This window comes from Cebus imitator, unplaced genomic scaffold, assembly GCF_001604975.1.
Source record: "Cebus imitator isolate Cc_AM_T3 unplaced genomic scaffold, Cebus_imitator-1.0 Scaffold284, whole genome shotgun sequence".
Lineage (NCBI taxonomy): Eukaryota > Metazoa > Chordata > Mammalia > Primates > Cebidae > Cebus > Cebus imitator.
In genome coordinates this window covers 2,147,433-2,170,880 of record NW_016107599.1, presented here as the reverse complement: position 1 = coordinate 2,170,880, position 23,448 = coordinate 2,147,433, and the positions used below count along the sequence as shown (strand labels likewise).

General features: G+C 50.7%; 1 protein-coding gene across 1 annotated transcript in view; it reads left to right on the top strand.

Annotated features, from left to right (window-relative positions):
- Positions 1-19,205: 19,205 nt before the first annotated feature.
- The window catches only part of AGO2 (argonaute RISC catalytic component 2), a 64,630-nt gene continuing 60,387 nt past the window's right edge, over positions 19,206-23,448 (top strand). The window contains exon 1 of the mRNA XM_017501692.2: positions 19,206-19,422. Within this exon, the coding sequence (XP_017357181.1) occupies positions 19,346-19,422 (77 nt within the window). The 5' untranslated portion in view covers positions 19,206-19,345. The remainder of the gene's footprint in view (positions 19,423-23,448) is intronic.

The window sequence follows — 23,448 nt, the reverse complement described above, 5'->3', positions numbered from 1 at the left end:
CAGATTTTCCCGGTTGTCTTGAAAATGCCCCTTTATGGTTGCTTTGTTTGAATCGGTATTTGTACACGTAATTAGCTGTTAATTTCAACATGCCTAAGCATGTTTGCTTATGTGATTTTCGAGTTCCTGAACATGCACTCCCAGCTGGATGAAAGGTGCCGCTGCGCGGAGGCCAGCACAGTGCTCCTGACTCTCCGACAACGCGCAGCACGCTTCGCTCATTCTGATGAATTTGAGCAGTATCTCCCCGTTCATCATTTCCCTGGTGTGCCTCAAACCCCTGTGTTCCACAGCAACGTTTCCTGCTGTGCGTGAGCCTCCGGGGCTGCTGGGGCTGCATGACCAGTTGGACACCTGATCAGGGGCCAGCTCAGCCTCTCGGCCACCTTGGCTAGGGCCTTTCATGGGCCTGGATGATGGCCCACTCCATGTGGCTCCTTCGTCCTGAGAAAGGGGTGGCGCATCCCAGGAGGTAGGAGTCTCAGCAGCAGCAAGAAGAGCAGCGGCAGGAGGGATGCAGAACATTTGGAGGGAGTCCGTTAAATCCGGCCCCAGCGGAGCTCAGACACGGCTGCAGCATGGGTGAGCCGCAAGGCTGGCATGCCGCAGGGGGCGGGGGCGCCAGGCGCAGGGGACCACACGCTCGACTCCACCTCTGGAAATGTCCAGAACAGGCAGAGCCATTGAGACAACGCAGGTGCATGTGCCAGGGGCTGGGCTTTGGAGGGAAGGGAGCGTGACCGCTTAGTTGGGCATGTGACTTCTTTTAGTGTAATGAAGGTGCCCAGGAATTGGGTGGTGGTGTTGGCTACACAACACTGTGAATGTGCTGAAGGCCACCATAGTGTACACTTGAAAATGGCTCCGGTGGTAAATGTATCGGAATTCTAACAAGAGCAAGAAAGAAACCTGGCTCAGGATCCCTCCTCCTCATAAACGTTTATCAGCCCAGCTCTCAACCAGCCCAGCCTGGAGCCTGCAGGCACCGTGCGCTCCGCTTTGAGCTGTGTGTTTTTGGCTGACAGACTCCCCGGTGAGATCTGATGTCCCACCTTCTGCTAAGCCGAGTCCCTAGGGCCAGGTTAGACCCCGCCAGTAATCTCCGCCGCGCCACCGTGGGGGCCTCAGGCAGCCCCCGCTGTCCGAGGTCCCCGCCAATTGTGGGCTGGTCTCTGAAGTTGGGGCCAGCAGCAGGGCCTGCCTTTCTGATAGCAAATAATAGAAGGACATCCATAATCATGTCATTTAAAAGATGCGGCCAGGACACTGTGCCTGGCACGGCCTGGGATCCAAAATGCGTGCAGGTGTCGTCGTTAACTTTTCTGTGGTCCTCTGAGGAAACAGAGCGCCATTTCGATTTGTTTTAAATTGTAAGCTCCTCTCTCTTCAGGAAGGAATTGATTAAAGAGGCAAACACTCCTGGATATTTTGTCTGCTTGATTTTGAGCAGTTTACACCTAATTAATTATTCGGACTAGGAGAAAAATCGAACCTCTCTGGGATGCCCGTGTTTGGAATTGACATTTCAAATAGCTGGTTGGACAAATTGGGGAAATTTTCTGATTTCTGTCATTTGTTAAATTTGCTTTTAAGTATCCCTCAGGGAGCTGTATTCATTCCAAGTGTGGGGAATTAAAGTTGAGTCTCCACGCAATTGAATTAACCTGAGTCCTGGGGATGGGCCGCCGAAGCTTGCAGGGAGGTTCTGCCTCAAGCCGAAGCTTATTTCACACGGTGTTTTCCGACGGTTTTCTAACGTCACCGTGATGTATGGTTTACTAGTCCACGTGTACCCTGTTAATTAACATTAGAACGGTACTTCTTTTCACACTGTACCATGATTGTAATTTAAGAATAATGTGGGAGTATTCTCATACCTAAGAAAATGCTGAGTTGAAATGCTGGATTTCTAAATACATCACTGGGAAGAGGACAGTTTTTTTCTCTTTATAATGACTGTTGCCGACATGACCTTACAACTGTGTGGGCTGGGAGATTTTCATGTGTAATAGGAAAATGTCACAGGAGGGATAACATCAACTAAGGCTAAAGTTTCCCTTTGTGATACTTATTTTTAACATCTATTTTACCCCGTTAAAAAATAAGGACCCTCATGTGTTCATGTGGAAAACATAGTGACTGGGGGCGAGGGAGGCGATCCTTGTGATGGATGAAGTTGTTAAAACACATAGATGCAAATGCAGTGGCTCTTGCAGGAATACAAACCCTGTAGAAGCTTATTTTTCCTTCATGTAAATTTCCAGGGTGTGTGGGCTTAGCTGCTCTGCTCCATGCAGCTATTCAGGGATTTGGGCTGCAGGTTGTCTTCAGATGGAGGAGGGGGCCTGTGAGGTAAACCCACCAAAGCAGGGGCCTCACCTAGGGGTGGAAAATATTTGGGGGGAAAAATCAATAAAAAATAATCCAAAATTTTAAGTCTAAAAAAGTACAGTATAATAACTATTTATGTAGCATTTACATTGTTTTAGGTATTGCAAGTAATCTAGAGCTTATAAGGTAGATGGGAGGATGTGTTCAGCTCTAGGCAAATTTCACCGAGAGACGGCACTACCTGGCAGCCACATGCTCCGCTGCTCCAGAGAAAGAAACAACCAGACTGGGGCAGACAGCCCCAGACTGTGCCGTGGTAGGTGGGCAAAGGGAAAGTTAGAACCTACCTGGAGACCATTCCCCACGTGATTCACATCCATCAGCCAGCACTTGCCAGACGTGCTTCCAGGCACTGGGATAGAGCAATGGGCAGAAACAGAGACATTCTCTTTGGGCGTGCCTAGTGCAGGGAGGACGGGAGATGGAGTGTGCCAGGCAGCAGGCACTGTCAAGGCGAGCCCAGCGGGCGGCCTGGAGCTGCTGGGGACACGTACCGCTTTTAATAAGGCAGTCACAAGGCAGTCGGCAGTCTCTAGGGAGGTGACATTGAACAAAGACCTGAAGGAGGTGAGTGGGTGAGCAAACCGCAGGGATCTGAGGAACGAGTAGATGGGAAGTGCAAAGGCCCTGGGGCGGGAGTGCACTGGGTGCCTTATGGCCAGAGCCCGTGGGAGCCCGGCTAGCACGGGTGCGATGAGACGCTAGGGGGACTTGAGAGTGGAAGGATGGACCCGCTGCCCTTCCTGGTATCTCTGGCTGCTATGTAGACACAGGGGACCCTGGTAGGCACTGTGGAGTGATCCAGCTGGGAGAAGATGACGGCTCTGGCCTGCATGCTAATGGTGGAGGTGAAGTTGACAGATTCTAGATGCAATTCAAGATTTCAAGTTGTTTGTTTTTTTGAGACAGTCTCACTCTGTCGCCCAGGCTGGGGTGCAGTGGTGCGATCTCAGCTCACTGCAACCTCCACTTCCCAGCTTCAAGCGATTTTCCTGTCTCAGCCTCTCAAGTAGCTAGGATTACAGGCATGCACCCACCATGCCCGGGTGATTTTTGTATTTTTAGTAGAGATGTGTTTCACCATGTTTACCAGGCTGGTCTTGAACTCCTGGCCTCAGGTAATCCACCCACCTTGGCCTCCCAACATGCTGGGATTACAGGCCTGAGCCACCGCACCTGGCCTTGAGTTGACTTAAAGGTAGGGCCCTAAGAGTGTCAGGAGTCATGTGTGGGGTGGGATGGGACTGTCTGGGCTGGAGACTGATCCTGCCTGAGCGCTGTCGACTGCCCTTTCACTCAGTTACGCGGCGCCCCGTCCACAGAATCGTAACATGAAACAACCACACGGCGTCTGGTGTAACTTTCCTCTGAATGGGGAAACAGCGTGTTTGGATCTTTAGACCCCCATGACGCCAGCTTCTCCATGTGCGCTGCAAGAGTCTGAGCAGAGGCCACGAGGCCAGGAAGCAGAGCCCTCGCCCAGTGCAGGAGTAATTCAAGAACACGTCTTTCGAGTAGACTTCATACCTGGCCCGCTTTGGTGCCTTACAGCATTTGTTGTTTACAAATGACATCTTTGTAAAACCAGCTTCTCTAATCATTGCCCACATTTAGGAGTGCATTGCGGTTCATCAAGCTGGCTGGATTCTTTCTGGCTCTAACAGTGCGCCTGCCAAGGCATTTCCTCTTCATGGAGGCCATCACGTCGTCTGAATATGTCTTTGTGTCCATTTGCCTTTGAAATCATGAGAGGGCTGGGCACGGTGGTATATACCTGTAATCCCAGCACTTTGGGAGGCCAAGGGAGGCAGATCACTTGAGGTCAGGAGTTCAAGACCAGCATGGCCAACATGATGAAACCCCATCTCTAAGAAAAATACAAGTTAGTCAGGCGTGGTGGCAGGTGCCTGTATTCCTAGCTGATCCGGAGGCTGAAGCAGGACCATCACTTGAACCTGGAAGGCAGAGGTTGCGGTGAGTCAGGATTGCACCACTGTGCTCCAGCCTGGGAGACAGAGTGAAAAACCTTGTCTTGGGGGGAAAAAAATCATGAGAGGGCCTTGATTTCCAGACAGGTGAAAAGATGTGAGTCATGTAAGGGAGGTCTGCACGCCTGGCGCCTCAGTTAGACAGATGGCTTTGAGCACCGCGGCCGGGTGTGTTAAACTTCTTGCTTAGGCGGTGGCCTGGACTCTATAGGTAGTGCAAATTCAAGACCCAGACCAGGTGTGTAGGACCCAGAGCTGCAGGTTTGGGGGGTGGGGTATTCACAGGCCCTCCTGCTTCCCTTCTTTCGGCTCTGGCTGCTCTTGGACAGGCTTTACCTTCATCATCACGAAAGATGTCGATCCCTCAGAATCCAGCAGACGTTGTTTCAGATCCCAGCATGCGTCTTTCTGCTGTGGCCCGAGTGGTTAATCTGGCTGCCCCCTATCTCATTGCACACATGAGATGGGGGGGAGGGAGCCAGATTAACCGCAGGTCACAGGATTTTGCATACGGAATCCACGGGCCGTGCGCCGCCACGTCATGGGCGTTCAGCGCGCATCTCTTTTAGACGCTGGCCTGTCGGTGGGTGGCAGAAACTATACGTGTGTGGCGATGGTTCTGCTGTGGCGACTGCTTCCCGAGCCTGTGCCTCCTGCTGGATTTGAACACTGCTGGGCACTGTGATGCTGGCAAGATGAGGAGGCCCACTCTGTCCTCACGGAACTCCCGGGTCTGAGGAGAAGGCTCGCACCTCTGCCTGTGAACTGCGGAGTGTGGGGTACAGTGGCCTCGGCGTGGCAGCCTGAGCAGCAGGGTGGGAGGGCTGGCTTTGGAGACAGTGGCCCCTGTTGTCATGTGTCTGTCGTTGAGCTGACTGAGCAAAAGCAGAGGCAGGAAAAGGCATGGAGAGGCTGGTGGTGCCAGCCCGTTGTTGTGATGGGTACCGAGAGGAGGGGACTGGGTTTGGGCCCTGAGATCTTCGGAGCAGAGCTGCTCTGCTGTGCAGGGGTGTTGTGCCATTTAAGGTAATTCTGCCCTTTGGGGGCAGGTGTAGCTCCAGTTTTCAGAGGCAGAAACAGGGCAGGGAGGGGTGGGCATAGGAAGCAGCAGGCCACTTTCCTTCAGTTTTACCAGGAGAAACCGTAGGAAAAACTGAGCTTTGTAGAGCAGGCAGAGAGCAGCTAGCACGTGCTTCTTTCTGGTGGGGCTCAGACAGGGCTCGGCACGCAGGGCCGCCGGGCAAGCGGGAGGAAGGGCTGCAGCTCCGGGGTGCGTGGCTGCCACGTGTAGAGTGGACCGTGGGCTCAGACGCACAGGGGAATGGAGGCACTCCCAGAGGAGCTGGGTGTCAGGCCAGGCACAGGTTGGAGAAGGGCTGGGCCTTCTCCTGGTAGAGACATGCAGACTCTCTCTGGGTAGAGATGGCAGCAGCATTTGGTTTTCCTCAAGTAATGGAACCCAAACTTCTGGTTCCTGGTGAGTCCTGCCTTTGTCTAAGAGAATCTTTGTGGTGCAGTGGCTTCGAACACCTGACCTGAGCCCTGGAAGCTGTCCTCCAGCACAGAACATGCCGTCTGGGGGTTCCGGCATCTTCCCATGCGGGGCATGGATGCTCGTGTGGGTGTCTGTTTCCCCACCCCGAGGCTGGCAGTGGCTGAGCTGCTGTGTGGCACCCCTGGTCCCTCTCACTGTCCTATGCCATCCCCTCCTTTCTCACCCTCCTAGGTTAGATCTTGTACAAAGCTCAGTGTTAGACCTGGCACCCAGAAAAGAGAGCCGTGTGCCCTACAGCCCTGCATGGGACCCCACCAGGCTCAGGGCTGCCCACGGCACAAGCATCTGCCGGCGCTGCTGCTGGCATCGGCTGTGAGGCCCCTGGCGGGCAGGGCCATCTCCTTATTTTTTATTTTTTCTTCTCTACATACTCCTGGAAAAGCAGGGCCACCTCTTGGTCCTCCCAGGTGGCAGATGACGCAACACCCGGTGATGAGTGGCATGGGCGCGTGTGTTTCAGCAGAGGAGCAGGAGATGTTGATGGGTTTTGCTGCCTCACTGATAAAAATAGACATTTATTCTTTTCAAGACAGGCAGAAAGGCTAAGATGTGTTAGTAGCCTTGTGGGACAGAACTCAGATGGCAGTTTTTCATTTTTTATGTCAATTTTTTTCCTTGATTCCTTTTCTCTTAAAATTAGGCCTCGTGAGCGAATCCTGTAGATCAGGCTAAAGCTGACAGGAGTGAGCCTGAGATTTCTGAATGCTCATTTATTCTCATTCCATCCCCCTGGAAAGGCCCCTGCTCAGTCAGGGAGGCCAGGGGTGGCCCAGCCCAGCCCCTGTCAGTGTCCATGGCTGCTGCCAGAAACGCAGTCAGAGAAAGCAATGTCAGCCAGACCTCAGCTCCAGCCGGGTGCGGGCACCATGAGCCACCGCTGCCCACGCCACCCTGCATTCGCGCTGCGCCGCGTTGGCTCTAGAGAGGCAGGGCGGCTCTGGGAATTGGAATCCCTGGCTGTGCTTGCTGGAAAGGGTGTATGTAAATGAGGCGGTTTTCCTGCCACCTCTGCAGATGATTCAGCCCAGCAAGTGTGAGGAGGGAGGGGACATCCCTGCTGGAGCGGGCCAGGCCCTCCCCAACGCAGGGGCGTGGTTATAATTGAACGAAACAAATCTGCTGAGATTTTTTTTTTCCTTCTATGCAATTCCAGGGTGAGTTCCCTTTAACCATGATGTAAAACCCACATTGTGGCTTTAGTCATTTCAAACAATAGGTTCTCCAGCAACGGTGCAGAACAGCGGACACACTCTGGCAGCCGGGTGCCTGTCTGTGTCCTGCCTGGCTGGCTGGCACCCTGGGGCAGTTCCCCTGGGGCTGGCGGGCACCAGGGAAGTTCTCCAGGACAGGGTTGTCACACAGGGTGAGGTAGCAGTCACGAAGACACAGTGGCCATGCGATGACATGGGCGTGCCCTCGGCACCGGCCACATGGCTCTCCCCTGCCGCTTCACCTCCTGCCTTCCAGCCTCCATGCGACCGGCAGGCACTGCTTCCCCTGTAAACGCCACTGTGCGTCTGTGAGACTACGCTGGGAAAACGGGCTCACTGCAGATCTTGAATTGGGCACTTTTTAAATCTCTCTGAGCATCTGTTAAGTGGCATAATGACTATCTGTGCTGAGATCTTAAGCTTCTATTTTCTTTCTTTCTTTTTTTTTTTTTTGAGCCAGAGTTTGCTCTTGTTGCCCAGGCTGGGATGCGGTGGTGTGATCTTGGCTCACCGCAACCTTCGCCTCCTGGATTCAAGCAATTCTCCTGCCACAGCCTCCCAAGTAGCTGGGATTACAGGTGGGCACTACCATGCCCAGCTAATTTTGTACTTTTAGTAGAGATGGGGTTTCTCCATGTTGATCAGGCTAGTCTCAAACTCCTGACCTCAGGTGGTCCACCTGCCTCAGCCTCCCAAAGTGCTGGGATTACAGGCGTGAGCCACCACACCTGGCCAACGTCTATTTTCTTTAACTTAGTAATATGTCAGAGAAAAATAGAATGATGAACCCAGCACTCATCCTTCTCCCAGAGTTCGTTTGTATTTTTAAAAACTAACTTTAGTTTTAAATAACAAGTATACCTGCCTAAAAAATGCAGAAGCGTAGGCCAGGTAGTCAAGACTATAATCCTAAACACTTTGGGAGGCTGAGGCAGGAGGATCATTTGAGCCCAAGAGTTTGAGACCAGCCTGGACAACACAGGAGGGCTCCATTTCTATCACCCAGCATGGGGGTGCACACCTGTAGTCCCAACTATTCAGGAGGCTGGGGCAGGAGGATCGCTTGAGCCCTGTGATCGCACCACTGCACTTCCGCCTTGACAACAGAGTGAGACTCTGTCTGGTAAAATAAAATAATAAAATAAATAAAATATAAAATGAATAAACAGAAGCATAGAGAAGAGTAGAAATAGAAACTATAGCTTGACCACTCAGGAATAACCACTATAAATATATATATATATATTTTTTTAAATTTTTATTTTTTTTATTTATTTATTTTTTGAGACGGAGTTTCGCTCTTGTTACCCAGGCTGGAGTGCAATGGCGCAATCTCGGCTCACCGCAACCTCCGTCTCCTGGGTTCAGGCAATTCTCCTGCCTCAGCCTCCTGAGTAGCTGGGATTACAGGCACGCGCCACCATGCCCAGCTGATAAATATTTTGTTTTATAATTATCCTATAAGTTTTCCCTTTCATACCCCAAATGTGCACATATGTATAATAGAGGACAGATGGGATTGCATCAAACACCATTTTGAAGCTTTTTCCCACTGACCAACACATGGAGCTCTTCCGTGTAATTGATGGAGAGGCATAGTGTCACTGAACTCGCACAGTTCATTTAACCCGTTTTCCACTGTAGCAGGAGCGGCCGCGGGAAACAGATCTCTTGGACACTGAATATTGGAGGAAGGAGTTTATTCGGCCAGGAGCCAGGTGGCATATTTGCCTAATATCCAAGCTCGCCTAACAAAGGAAGGTTCCTTCTTTTTTTTTTTTTTTGAGACGGAGTTTCACTCATGTTACCCAGGCTGGAGTGCAATGGCGCAATCTCGGCTCACCGCAGCCTCCGCCTCCTGGGTTCAGGCAATTCTCCTGCCTCAGCCTCCTGAGTAGCTGGGATTACAGGCACGCACCACCATGCCCAGCTAATTTTCTGTATTTTTGGTAGAGACGGGGTTTCACCATGTTGACCAGGATGGTCTCGATCTCTTGACCTCGTGATCCACCCGCCTCGGCCTCCCAAAGTGCTGGGATTACAGGCTTGAGCCACCGCGCCCGGCCGGGTTCCTTCTTTATATAAGCTTATAGTTTAGATGTTACACGTGGAAGCATCGTAGGTTTGTAGCTTAACATATGGAAAGGGTCTCTGTTTACAGTCTTAGGAATTACGTATGAAAAGCGTTTCAGTTTACCGTCTTAGGAATGAAAAGGGGAAGTTTACAGTCTTAGGAATGAAAAGGAGGTTGATCTGAGATGCCTGGGTCTCCCTCTTCACCACCGGTGGACAATGGACGTTCCAGCCCTGCTCAGTCTTTGCTGTGATTTCATGTGTAGAAGCCTGAGTGTTTCCTGAAGACAGATGCCTACTTGTTGAGTTACGGAATCAAAGGGCATGTAATTTTGAAAAGCTTCTGAAACAAACTTGAAATCCCCCTGTATGGAAGGGAGTGACCATTTTTTCTTATATGCGCTATCCGGTCATATCCCTCACCCATTTTCTGTTGGAGTTTTTGACTTCATTAATTTATATAAACTGTATATTTAGGTTATGCCTTTAGGTTTGTATATTTATGATGTCACACGAATTTCCAGTTTGCCATGCAATTTTATATATATAGTTTTTTTTCCCCCTGAGACAGAGTCTTACTGTGTCACCCAGGCTGGACAGGTTGGAGTGCAGTGGCGTGATCTCAGATCACTGCAGCCTTGACCTCCCCAGGCTCAAGTGATGCCCCCATCTCAGCCTCCCATGTAGCTGGGACTGCAGACACATGCCACCATGACCAGCTAATTTTGTATTTTTTTGTACAGGTTGGGGTTTCGCCATGTTTCTCAGGCTAGTCTCGAACTCCTAGCCTCAAGTGATCCACCTGCCCCAGCCTCCCAAAGTGCTGGGATTACAGGTGTGAGACACCACATGCAGCTGAAAATCATCCTCTGCAACCTCTTTTTGGTTCTCAGAAAGAGCATTCCCAACCCAAAACCATAAAAGATTATTAAATTTTAAAATATTTCTGTGGATGTTTTTGTTTCATTTAAAAATACTATGTATTTACAGTTTCTATTTGAAATTTATTTTGTAATAAGATGGGACAGGGAGCTCACCTTAATTTTTTCCTTCAAATATTTAGAAAATTGTTCTGAGTTCTCTCCCGTCCCCTTAACTGGCATGCCGCCTCTGGCCATCCCGAGCGCTGCCACTGGCTTGCCTGCCCGCCTGGTGTGCAGGGAGATGGTGATAGTTTTCCTCCCTGTTCCCTTCCGAAGACAAGCACCCTGGGAGCCGGGGCAGGAGGTGCTCAGGCAGTGTAGGGCGAGCGGCATCGCGCAGTGCGGTGGAGCTTAGGAAAGCCTTAGCACGGGCTTGGCTCGGGCAGACATCACTGGTGACCAGGTGTTCCTGTGCTCACAGATGGAACCGAGTGAACCTGGTGAGGACGGATGGTCAGGCACTTAGTTCCTCCGGCTCCTTTGATTTGATTTAAGCGTAGGTGTTATAGAAAGGGATCAAGGCCGCGTGGCCCTGGTAGCCATGAGTGCTGTGTGTGAGTCCCAGCTCTGCCTGTCAGTTAACTTGCAGACACCTGGAACCACATGTGTAGGATGGGATCCTGCGTGCCTTGTCCATGGTAAGGAGTGAGGAGGTGATTCGTGTTAAGGTGTCTGTCCTGTACCTGCTGCAATGGCGATGGCCATTGCTTCTTCAGTTATGGCAACTTAAAATGTGAATACACATGTTAAGAAGGGAAGTAAACATCTTATGTTAGTGTTGAGAAATGTACCAGGTATCTAGGGTGAGTTACTGTAAAAGAGCACAGAGGTTTTTTATTTATTTTTTAAGTTTCCTAGCTGCTTAGCACAGATGAGGGGCAGCAGGGTGGCAGATCAGTGTACGTTGGCTGGGCGTGGTGGCTCATACCTGTAATCCCAGCACTTTGGGAGGCTGGGGTGGGCGGATCACTTGAGGTCAGGAGTTTGAGACCAGCCTGGCCAGCATGGCCAAACTCTGTCTCTACTAAAATTAGAAAAATTAGCTGGGTATGGTGATGCATACCTATAATCCCAGCTACTTGGGAGGCTGAGGCAGGAGAATCGCTTGAACCCAGGAGGTGGAGGTTGCAGTGAGCTGAGATGACACCACTGCACTCCAGCCTGTGAGACAGAGCAAGACTCTGTCTTCAAAAACAAGAAAGTTTATGTCTATTTTTATTGATACGTAATAGATGTATGTATTTTCAGGGAGCATACATGTGATAGGTAGGTCAGATTCTTGTATGTTTTGGCTGAAAAGAGGATTCAGTTTGGAGGACAAGATTCTTTCTGAAGAATAAGAGATGTCACATGGACCCTTGTCAGGGCAGTGGCTGATTTGATGGCTGATGTTGGTGGAAGTGTAAGCTGGAAATTGTAGTCCTAGCCCTGCGGTCTGCTACCCAGGTGCCCTGGCTGTCACCTCACCCCATGGAGCTCCTGGCTCCTCATCTGAGCAATGAAGACAAGTCAGCGTGGGACTGAGAAGAGACAGAAATATGCTGGAAGTCTCACGCTGGAATCATGTCGACGCCTGATAAACGCTGGCTTCCTTAGTTGAAACAGGCCGGGTGCCATGGCTCAAGCCTGGAATCTAGCACTTTGGGAGGCCAAGGTGGGAGGATCGCTTGAAGCCAGGAGTTGGAGACCAGCCTGGGTGACATAGCAAGACCCCTGTCTCTACTAAAAAGGATAAAATATAAAATAACCATACAGTAAAGACTATTTGTAAAAGGTAGAGTAATCATCTTCCTATGGATGCCTCATGATTTTGTCCTAAAAACACTTGGCATTGAGTCCTAAACCCAGATGGCATTTTTACTAAGAATCAGTGTAACAGCAAGATACTCTTTTATTCATCTGTGTATTCATTCAGTGAACAGTTGCACAAAAACAGACACAGTCCTTGCTATATTGCAATGCCTACTTTCTAGCGGGAGAGGCAGATACAGAGTCAGAATCACAAAAAAAATCTAGAGTTGAAAGCAGAAAGGGCTGCAGAGAAGAGTCAGAGAAATATATGCGTAAGGCGTTCTTCACATCTGCACTGAGCGTGTCGGGCTTCCAGCAGTGCTTCCCCAGTGTGCAGTGGGGGTCTGTCCTGGTGGGGCCAGTGGTGGAGATGCTGTGGTCTCTCATCAGCTGCCTTGATTGAGGAACGTTTCTGTAGGAGGTAACTTACGTTTTACCAGTATTCCTTTAATTCCTGCTTGTATTTATTATAGTATTTCGTTTATCTTTTTCCTTTTTTCTGAGATGGAGTTTTGCTCTTGTTGCCCAGGCAGGAGAACAGTGGCGCGATCTCAGCTTGCTGCAATCTCCGCCTCCCCGGTTAAAGTGATTCTCGTGCCTCAGCCTCTCAAGTAGCTGTGACTACAGGCTTGTGCCATCACCACACCCGGCTAATTTTTGTATTTTAGTAGAGACTGGGTTTCACCATGTTGGTCAGGCTGGTCATGAACTCCTGACTTCAGGTGATCCATCCGCCTTGGCCTCCCAAAGTGTGGGGATTACAGGCATGAGCCACCGTGCCCGGCCTTATTACAGCATTTCTAATACTGTTGAATAAAGACAGATGGTGGATCAAAGGGGATGTTTTTGACTTGTAAGGAAAAATTTATTCAAAATTTAAGGGGGAAGGTTTGCTTCGTAAAGGTCACAGGGAAGGCTTTGAGGACCATTTCTCAAAGAGATAATGGTGGTTGCAGTTTCAGGTTGAGCCACAAGCATTTATTTAAAAAAAACCCTGTGGAGGAAATTCCGTGTTGGTCGTGAGTCATCGGCAGTTTAGTCGGATGTTTGTTTTGTAATCAGTCCTAGACTGTACGGGTTTGTCCTCCTCTTCCTGTGCACACTGTATTGCTCACTAAAATAAGGTTAAAATATTTTCGGGCTATTACTCATTAAACCAAAGAAGGGAATGAGTGGTTTAGGGGTGACTTGTCAGTCTGATCTGGGGACGTGGGCTGCCTGTGTCGGCCTCAGCGGCAGCGCTCCAGTCTCTCCAGGGAAGTTCTCCCTGCTGTCCTCGCCCAGCACCTCCACAGCCCCTGCCTTTGGGCTGACTGCTCCTGCTCATGTTGCCTCCCATGGCCCCTTCTTCTCATGCTGCCAAGAACCAGGCTGAGACAGGTTGGAAATGCTCCAAGACTTTCTACTCAGGGAGAACAGAAAGGAGAGCCTTCCAGGAACCTCGCCCCCAGAACACAGAAGTGTTCAACAGAAGTGCAAATGTGTCACCCAGGACAGCCTGGCTGCCCCCACCCTGGGCTGCCCCCACCCGGAGCTGCCCCCACCCAAGACTACACCCACCAGGGGCTGCTCCCACCCAGGGCTGCCTCCACCCGAGGCTGCCCCCACCCGGGGCTGCCACCACCCAGGGCTGCCCCTACCTGAGACTGCACCCACCCGGGGCTGCACCCAGAATTTCCTTCCCTCCTTCACTCCCGTGGGCCCGAGTGGAGGCAAAACTTCCTTCTCAGGGAGTGGATGCAAGCAGAGCGCAGCATTGGACGGCTACATCCTGTGTCCCTATGCCTACAGGAGGAGGGGCAGGCGTTGTTTCCTAAGCTGGGACCCATGAGGTCCTAGGGCTATGGCAGGGTCCGTCCCTGGGGCGAAAAGGTCCCAGGGCTCCTGCCGATGGTCAGCGTTCCCCGGGACGTATTCTCTGAGCTGGGTGCACCAGCTGCCCACTGCCACATTGAGACCCCTGGATGGCATCAGCTGGCTCCTGGGCCTATGCCCCTGGTTCTGAGAAGCACTGATGCAGCAGCTCCTGCTCAGGGCTGGAGGGTGCACCCTTCTCTCCTGCTGCAGAGCTCTGGCTGGTGGCAGAAGCAGCCTCCCCTGTGGAGGGGGGTGACCGGCCGCTGGCCGGGTGGGATCTGCTGACTCCCTTCCACATGGGGCATGTCTGTGCCTCCGCCTCCTCCGCATCCATGTTCACGCAAGTTCTGTGACCAGGGGCCTGGGACCCCCGTCTGTGCCTCTGCTTCTTCAGCATTTGTGTTCAGGCGGGTTCTGGGGCTAGGGACCTGGGACCCCTGCCTGTGCCTCCATTTCCTCTGCGTCTGTGTTTCGGCGGGTTCTGCGCCAGGGACCTGGGACCCCCAAAGCATGAGAACTCCATTTCCCCCTGCCTCCGGTCTCGTCACATTTGACTTTCGGTGTGTCCTCACAGACCTGGGGGGGGCTCCAGCGCCCCTGTTGAGGTCAGTTTGCCCCAGTTTGCGAGTCAGATTGGGGGCGGTGGAACGCATCAGCTGGGGACCCAGCTGCGGCTGTCCCTGTGCAGCTGTGGTGCCTGGGCCGGACGTGTCTCTGTGAATGCCGGCTGGGTGAGGCTTTGACTCTGGCTCACCGTGGGCTTGTTGGTGGCCCTGGGCTGGCGCGGCAGACAGCGCACAGTTGTCTGCGCTCTGGCTGACAGGAGCAGATGTTCCGTCTGCATTCTCAGTATGCATTTGAGACTGCCTCCGTCCATTTTACCAAAAACACTGCCGTGACTGTGTTTAGTGTCAGCTTGGGTGGCCACCAGGGAGGCTTGCCTGTGTAGACGGCAGGTGAGCTGTCACCCCCGTGTCCTGATTTTAGCAGGAGAATACAGCTTGATAGCCTCTCCTCTCCGGGCTGTGCTCACTGGGCCGTCACCTGTCCCGTTCCATGGCTCGTGCTAATGGCACAGATCTCAGTGGCTGCTCGGCCACTGCCTGGCCAGGGCACCCCTGTTCTGGCATCACAGAGTCCAGGTCTGCACCCGGCTTTGCGCAGGGTGTGGCACAGAAGTTCTTAGCAGCCCTGAGCTACCTTTCTCGTGTTCTTTAGCCTGCACGCTTGCTGGCTGATGCCCAGTGTCACGAATGCAGAGTTCTAGGAGGACCATGGAGAAGCATGGCTTCGGAAACAGCTTTGCGTGACATTTGGGTGACAGATCTTTAACCGTTTGCATCCCGAGACATTGGTGCTGAGCCCTGGGCCGGTTCCTAGGGGACAGCCATGGGCCCCTGTGCCAGCCTCACAGCGAGGCTGCCACCCAAGCTCAGGCCACAGCTGTGCAGCCTGTGGATGCCAGCCTGGGCCTGTGGTTCACTCACCGGTAGCCAAATCGACTTCATGGAAGAGCTGGGCCATTCATTTATTTAGTGACTCTGAATTGCTGCTGCTGCTGTCCCTACTCCAGGGTACGTGTCCGCGGGGGATCCCGGCAGGCCCTCACTTTCCTCCTCATGCAGCAACTTTCCCCAGCCCCTGTCCCTCACTTAGATGGCCCTCGGGGCAGGTGGCAGGAGTCTGCCCCAAATCACTCCCTGGAAAGTCGGGGAGGAGCCAGCGCCTAAAGGGGTTTCTCGGGGGGCCGCCTGCTGGCTTGCTGCCCACCTCTGCTGACGTCCGCTGTGCATACTGAAACTTTGTGTTCCCCGTGACCCAGTTGCTCACACAGGAAGCCGATTACTCATTCACTACGTTTCCCTTTTGCTGTGTGAGATGCGGCTCTAAAACTGGAATCTTAAATAAACACGCTGAGTGATCTCGATTCAGCAAACACAGCACGGCTGTGTGTGACGCTACGCTGGGTTCCAGGCCCTGCCCTCGGAACTCACTTTCCAAGGAATGGGTATGGCCTTAAGTGCAGCGGGCCTGCCAGCCCTGGGTCCCGGGGAGCCATTGCCCCTCCCAGCAGCAGCTGAGGTCCCTTCCAACCACAGGCACACCTTGCTTTATTGCCTTGCACAGATAGTATGTCCGTCCGTCTGCCCGCCCTTCCTTCCTTCCTTCCTTCCTTCCTTCCTTCCTTCCTTCCTTCCTTCCTTCCTTCCCTCCCTCCCTCCCTCCCTCGCTCCCTCCTTCTGTCCCTCCCTCCCTCCTTCTGTCCCTCCCTCTCGCCCTCTCTCCCTCTCTCCCTCTCTGCCCCTCTGCCCCCCCATCCCTCTCTGCCTCCCTCTGTTCCATTATTTACACACAATGCTATTACACTTACTAGACTGCAGTATAGTGCAAATGGAACTTTTATATGCACTGGGACACCTAAGCATTGGCATGATCTATTTTATTGTGTTGAAATCGAGCCTGCAGTGTGGCTGAGGTGCCCTGCGCTAGGATCCTGGGATTCCTGAATGAAAGAGGATTTGCCTTTCTGTTCCCAAGGGTTTCAACCTTCAGTGCAGAGACAAGACTAACACTTATGGAAACAACTGGAAACCCACTTATTAAGACTCGTTAGTTGCTGGGTGGGACATGTGGCAGGGCGTGCCACCTGTGGCCTCAGGAGGAGGTGCCCATGGGGCGTCTGGGGAGAGCGTCCACGGAGAGGTGGAACCTCGATGGCTCCTTGGAGCATTCTTGGAGGCTGGAGGAGATGGAGGAGGGTGCCGCCAGCGGACCTGGTGGTCGTGGGGAGGTAAGTTTGGGTCTTGGATGCAGAGCAGGGATTTCAGACTCAGCTGTTGGACTGGACAGGCAGCGGGAACCAGGACCCGTTCTGTGAAGGCCAGTGCGGTGGCATGTTCTCGGCGAAGGCATCCTGGATGCCTCCTCCTCACAGGCTTCCATTTCTTCAACAGAGAGCACTTGGAGAATGTGTCACTGGGTGGAATTAGAATTCCCTTTAGAACCATCCGTGTCAAATGGGATGAGTGCGTGTGTGGCCCATCCATGTCTTGTGGCCTCTTGTACATTTGGTCCCCATCTTGGTGCATTATTCACCTTCCAGGGCCAGGGGCTCACAGCTGCGGGCGGGGGAGGGCAGCCAGTGCCCTTCATGTCGTCGCCTCCTCCCTGTGCACGTCCACACACTTCTGCTCCGCCTCCTCCCACACGCTTCAGCTTTGATCCTCCCAGCCTGTGTCTACAGCTTACATGTGGGACTCCCTGTGGGTGCTCAGAGCCGATTTCAGGTACCCCGAGGGCTCAGGCCTGCAGAGGTGTCCTCGGCAGTGGAGGTGTCTTCCCGAAGGTTCGGGAAGGTGGGCCCTCCCGGCCTCTCTGCCTGGAAAACTTTTACATCTTTAACTTGTAATTTCATATTCCATATGCCTTCACGTGAAGTATCAGTATTTTCATAATTAAAAGCTAGAAGCAAGAAAGGACTCTCTTGGGAAATTGCAGATTTTATGAATTACCCCTGCATTTTCTCATTGCCTTTATTCACAGAGGTTAGTACCAGTGGCTGTGTGTAGGTTTCCCGTCTCCCACGGCAGGTGTTGCAGAGGAGGAGGTCTCTGGGCGGGGGGTCTCCTTAGGAGAGAGAGGGTCAGCCTGAGACCTGGGCCCGGGCGGCATCTGTGCCGGGACTCTGCTTGGGGCCCGGGTGGAGGAGCCTGGTTTGGAGCCGGACTCTCAGCTCTGCTTCACCTGTGAGTTACTTGTGTTCCAGCCCCAAACCTCGCAGCCAGCAGTGTGCCCCTTTGTGCTGTGATTGTGAGGCTCGGTTAAGTAATTGCATGAGCACCTTGTAAGCTGGGAGTCACCAAAGGACAGTGACTCTCCTCCCTGAGGGGAACACGCCCTACCCTGGAATCGAGATTGGCCATGGGGCTGGATTCCTGGCTCTGTCCTGGAATTTTCTGGGAGCTGTCTCACTGGGTGGTTGGAGCCGCCTGAGAACAGGGCCACATGTTGGTGAGCACTTCGTTCTGCTCCAGTGTTGGTGTACGGAGAGGCTCAGTCGGCCCTCAAGGGAGTGGCCGGCTCCGCTGACCTACCTGGACTGCAGTGTCCACTCCTGGTCACTGTCAGGGTCCATGCTGAGAAGGATCTCAGTGACCTGCTGAGCTTATGGAAAGCCATCAGACGCCATCCTGTGGATGACTGACAAGTGGAAACCGTCTGCATGTCATGGGAACTGCTTCAGGACTTGCTTTTTTTTTTTTTTTTTTTTTTTTTTTTGATGTGGAGTCTCTTGCTGTCACCCAGGCTAGAGTGCAGTGGCACAATCTTGGCTCACTGCAACCTCTGCCTCCCAGGTTCAAGTGATTCTCCTGCCTCAGCCTCCTGAGTAGCTGAGACTACAGGTGCATGCCACCACGCCTGGCTAATTTTTGTATTTTTAGTAGAGATGGGGTTTCACCATGTTGGCCAGGCTAGTCTCGAACTCCTGACCTCAGGTGATCTACCCGCCTTGGCCTCCCAAAGTGCTGGGATTACAGGTGTGAGCCACCGTGCCTGGCCTGACTGGGTTCATTTTTGTAGCCTTGGCCTAGGGCATGGCGCCCAGCACACTGGGGCACGTGCTGTGTGCCACTGACGGGATGGAGTGTTGTGGACGCCTGTAGATGTGTCATCCATGAAGTCAGGACAGCTTGGTGGAAGACCAAGCTGCCGTGATCATTTCCAAATGGTGTAACTCAGCGAGCTTAATAACCTTTAAAACATGTTAGTTTTCTCATAGGAAACAAAATAAAAAGCAAGTAATTCAAGGAGTCTCTGGGTGTTTGTAGGTCCGAAATACAGTAAGGACAGCTCCGATTATTTGTGGTAGAGTACTTTCTCTTTCTGGTGAATGTCAATAGGGATTGAAGTACAGGGGATTTGTTTTAAACGGAGAAGGGTTTTTGTTTTTTGTTTTTTAGCAGACATTTGAGTGAAAATTGGAAGTATTCTATTATTGGAAAATACTTATTTTTCTAAACATGCGTTTTGAACTTTACTAGCATGGAGCCACTGAGAACTTGAGTTGGGATGAATTTTCTACCGCTTATGTGTAATGAAAATCATTTCCCGAGTAAACGAATAAACAGCAGCGAGGGAGGGGCACCACCTTGACACTTTTGGGCTCTCTGCCTTGTCTCCCTTGCTGCTAATTCAGGCTACGTGCCCAGTGTCTGACAGGCAGAAAGAACAGAAATGGATGTAGCAAGTTTGAGTTGTTATGATACATTTTAAGTCAATTATTGGCTTAAAGTTGAGACACCGCCTCTGTGGAATGCCATATTGGCCTGGACATGAATGGAAACAGCAGAGGGGGCGTGTGGTGGCTGGGGCCGAGGGGTGGGAGGGCCTCGAGCAACCGCGCTCCCCATAACGGCTGTTCTCTCTGCCATTCCAGCACTTGCGCCTCCTGCGCCGCCGCCACCCCCCATCCAAGGATATGCCTTCAAGCCTCCACCTAGACCCGACTTTGGGACCTCCGGGAGAACAATCAAATTACAGGCCAATTTCTTCGAAATGGACATCCCCAAAATTGACATCTATCATTATGAATTGGATATCAAGCCAGAGAAGTGCCCGAGGAGAGTTAACAGGTATCACATTTCACCCTTCGGTGACCTGCGTAAGTGGTCTGCGAGGACAGACACAGCGTTTAAACTGATAACTCTTAAATTCTCAGTCAGCGCCATCTGACTGTTTTCCAGAATGTTTCAGCTGTATTTGGTTTTCCCAAAAACAGGTTTTCAGAGTCAAACCTACGGACTGCAAACAAAGCAAAAAAAGAGAAAAAGATTTTGTATTGAGATACAATTTCAGGATAGTGAAATACGTCATGAATGTACAACTCAAAGAGTTGTGACAAATGTGTACACTGGTCACCCTAGAAAGTTGCCTCACACCCTCTTCTAGTCGTCCCCAGACCCCAAAGTCACTGCGTTCTTGTGCGTGTCACAGATTAGTTTCCGGGTCCATGTAGTGACAGAGCCTGAATCCAGACTGCTTCTACTCAGCAGAATTGGCGACACCCACCTGCGCCATTGTGTGTCTTCACAGCTTACTGTTATTGCCGACTTCATCGCCTGTTTTTCATCTTCCTGTAAACACATGGGCAGTCCAGGCTGTGGCCGTTATGAACAAGGCTGCTATGGACGTTCTTGTTGAAGTTCTTTTTGTGGAGGTGTTTTCATCTCCCTTAGGTAAATACCTGGGAGTAGAACTGCTGGGTTGAAGGGCAGGTGTATGTTTAGCTGCATGTGAACCCGCCACATAAATGCTGTTCCCATGTGCCCATCCCGTTTTCCTTCCATCAGCTCTGCTGGGTGTTCCCGAGGCTGCCCACCCCCACCAGCGCTCGGTGTGGTCAGGCGTTTTTATTTTTGCGTTTTGGTGGGTGGACAGTGGCTTCTCATCGTGGTTTTAATTTTCTTTTTTTTTTTCTTTCGTGGTTTTAATTTTCATTTCTCTGGTTACTGATGAGCTGAGCATCTTTTCACGTGTATATATGTTACTTTCATCGATTAAGCGATATATTATTTCTAGCGAAGTGTTGGAGTCTTTTGCCTGTTTTACTGAGTTTCTTGTCTTGTTATTGATTTGTGAGAGTTTTTATTATATTCTAGATGCAAGTTGCATTTGTCAGGGTCCTCCGGCGTGACAGAACCAATAGGATAGAGGGACGGTCTTGTACCATGTGACAACATTTGACCAGTGACAGAACACGTACACCACAGTGGTCCCAAAAGATGATAAGGGAGCTGGAAAATTCCCATCACCAGTGCTGTCATAGCTGACATAGATGTTGTAGAGCAATGCATTACGCTTTCTTAGTTTAGATTTTTCTATTTTTTATTTTGAGATGCAGTCTTGCTCTGTCACCAAGGCTGGAGTGCAACGGCATGATCTCGGCTCACTGCAGCCTCTGCCTCCTGGGTTCAAGCAATTCTTCTGCCTCAGCCTCCTGAGTAGCTGGGATTACAAACACCTGCCACCATACCTGGCTAATTTTTTGTATTTTTAGTAGAGACAGGATTTTACCATATTGATCAGGCTAGTCTCGAACTCCTGACCTCAAGTGGTCTGCCTGCCTCAGACCCTCAAAGTGCTGGGATTCCAGGTGTGAGTCATTGGACCCGGCTTAGGAGTATTTAGATGCACACATGCTTACCATGATGTTACAGTTGTCTGCAGTGTTCAGCAGTTACATGCTGTACACGTTAGCGGCCCAGGTGTGTGGTAAACTGTACCTCCTGTGTGTATATAAATATGGTCTATGACGTTCACACTGCAGTGAAGTCGCCTAAGTGAATTTCTCAGGCCATATCCCCAGCGTTAAGCCACGTATGACTGTACGTGTATCTATAGATATGAGAGGGGATTTATTAGGGGAATTGGCTCTTTTTATTGTAGAGGCCAAGATGTCCCACAGCAGGCCATCTACAGGCTGGAGACCCTGGAGTGTCAGTAGTGGGGCTCAGGCCAAGTCTGAAAGCCTTATAACCAGGGAAGCCAAAGACCTGGAACTTACGGGGCTGCTGTTAACTCCTGGATCCCAAAGGCCAGGGGGCCTGGAGTTCTGATGTCCAAGGCAGGAGGAAGACAATGTCCCAGCCCCAGCAGGGAGAGAGGAAATCACTCTTTCTCTCTCTTTTTTTTTTTTTTTTTTCCTATCTGGGCCCTCAGCAGTTTTGATGGCACTGCTCACACTGCGGGCAGATCCCTACCTGGTCCCTGGCTGACACACAGTCCCTGCTGGAAGCAGCCACACAGACACACCCAGGAGCCACACGTTACCAGTTCTCTGGATTATTCTTTCATCTAGACATGTTGGCACCTAAAAACTACCATCATGTATGTTTATACAGGTATTGATCGACTTATGACCTATGCAACTTACAACCATTCGACTTTACGACCACAATCGCTAGCCACGTCTGCTCCGCGTCTGGCAGCGCAAACATTGCCCAGCTGGGCGTACGACAGTGCGGACCAGCTTCCGGCAGCACTACCATCTCCGCGTGCACCATTTCAACTGTACATATAGCCTACTCAACTTACAACCAAATTGTGTCACGACCGGTCTGCCGGTCCCAATTGTGGTCGTAAGTCGAGCACTAGCTGTACTGGGAATATTTTCTTCTAGTCCAAAGCTTGTCATCTCACTTTCCTAATGGTGTCTTTCTTTTAATGAGCAGAACTTTTTAGTTTTGTTGGAGTCCAATTTATAGATTTTTAAAAACAGCAGTTACACAGTGTATTCTCTCTAGGAAATTTTTGCCTACCTAGGGATCATCTTTATGATCCCTAGGTATTCTCCTCTTTATATTTTAGAATTATAGTTTTCACTTGCGTATTTAGTCTGTGATCCATCTTGAATTAATTTTTATGTATGGTGTGAGGTAAGGGTCTGTTAAATACTTTTCTTTCCCCTCCTGATTTACCTTTTGACTTTGGGGAAAATCATTTGATTGTACGGATTGAATATCCCTTATTCAAAATGATTAGGACTAGAAGTGTTTCGAGTTTTCATATATTCATTTATTTGGATTTTGGAACATTTCCATTATGCTTATCAGTTGAGCATTGCAGATATAAAAACCTGACACCCAAAATGTTCCAATGAGCATTTCCTTTGAGCATTGTGTTGGTGCTCATAAAGTTTCAGATTTTGGAGCATTTTGGATTTGGGGTTTTCAGATTGGGGTACTCAGCCTGTATATGTGTGTGGATCTATTTCTGGAATCTCTTCTGTGTTGCCTTTAGGCCAGGAACTCTTGGTCATTTTAACTATAGTTAAGGGGTAAGGCTTGAAATCTGATTAAATAATTCCTCCAAACTTGTCGTTCTTCACAATTGTTGTAGCTATTCTGGATCTATTGCATTTCCAAGTAGATAAAAATATAAACAACTCATCAATTTCTGCTAGAAAGTCCCGTCAAATTTTTTATTGTGGTTGCTGTGAATCTAAAGTATGTTATATTCTTTGCCATTATAAATGGTTGTGTAAATTTTTCTCTCCCTGGAATGGTGGGAAGTGACTGCCGTTGAGTATGGTGTTGCTTTCTGGGGTGGTGAAAGTGTTCTAAGCCGTGAGGGTTGCAAAACTGCAATTATGCTAAGAGACAGAATGTCTGGGGACTTAGTTCTCATATCCATAAAACTAAGCAGTTGAATTCACTCAACGTGTTCGGAATATGTTGAGAGTTACCTGAGCTTCTCTAAATATGCACCTACTAAAACATATTTCTGAACAAAAGCTATGTGCACCACTGGGTTAAGCAGCTTTCTTTGCTGAAGGTCCTCCTAGATCTTGTAGTATATCTCATGCCGTGTGGCTCTCCATCTGTGGGACTGCTGCTTTGTTTTTGCATTTCCCTGGAATAGAGCCGCCTTGTGTGAATCTGTGGTTTAGGGAGTACTTAGAACCAGAAGGAGGGCATGAAGCAGCATACACATTTCCTCTCTCTCTCTCTCTTTTTTTTTTTTTTTTTTTTTTTTTTTGAGACAGAGTCTCACTGTGTTGCCCAGGCTGGAGTGCAGTGGCATGATCTGGGCTCACTGCAACTTTCACCTCCTGGGTTCAAGCGATTCTCGTGTCTCAGCTAGCTGTCTGGAGTAGCTGG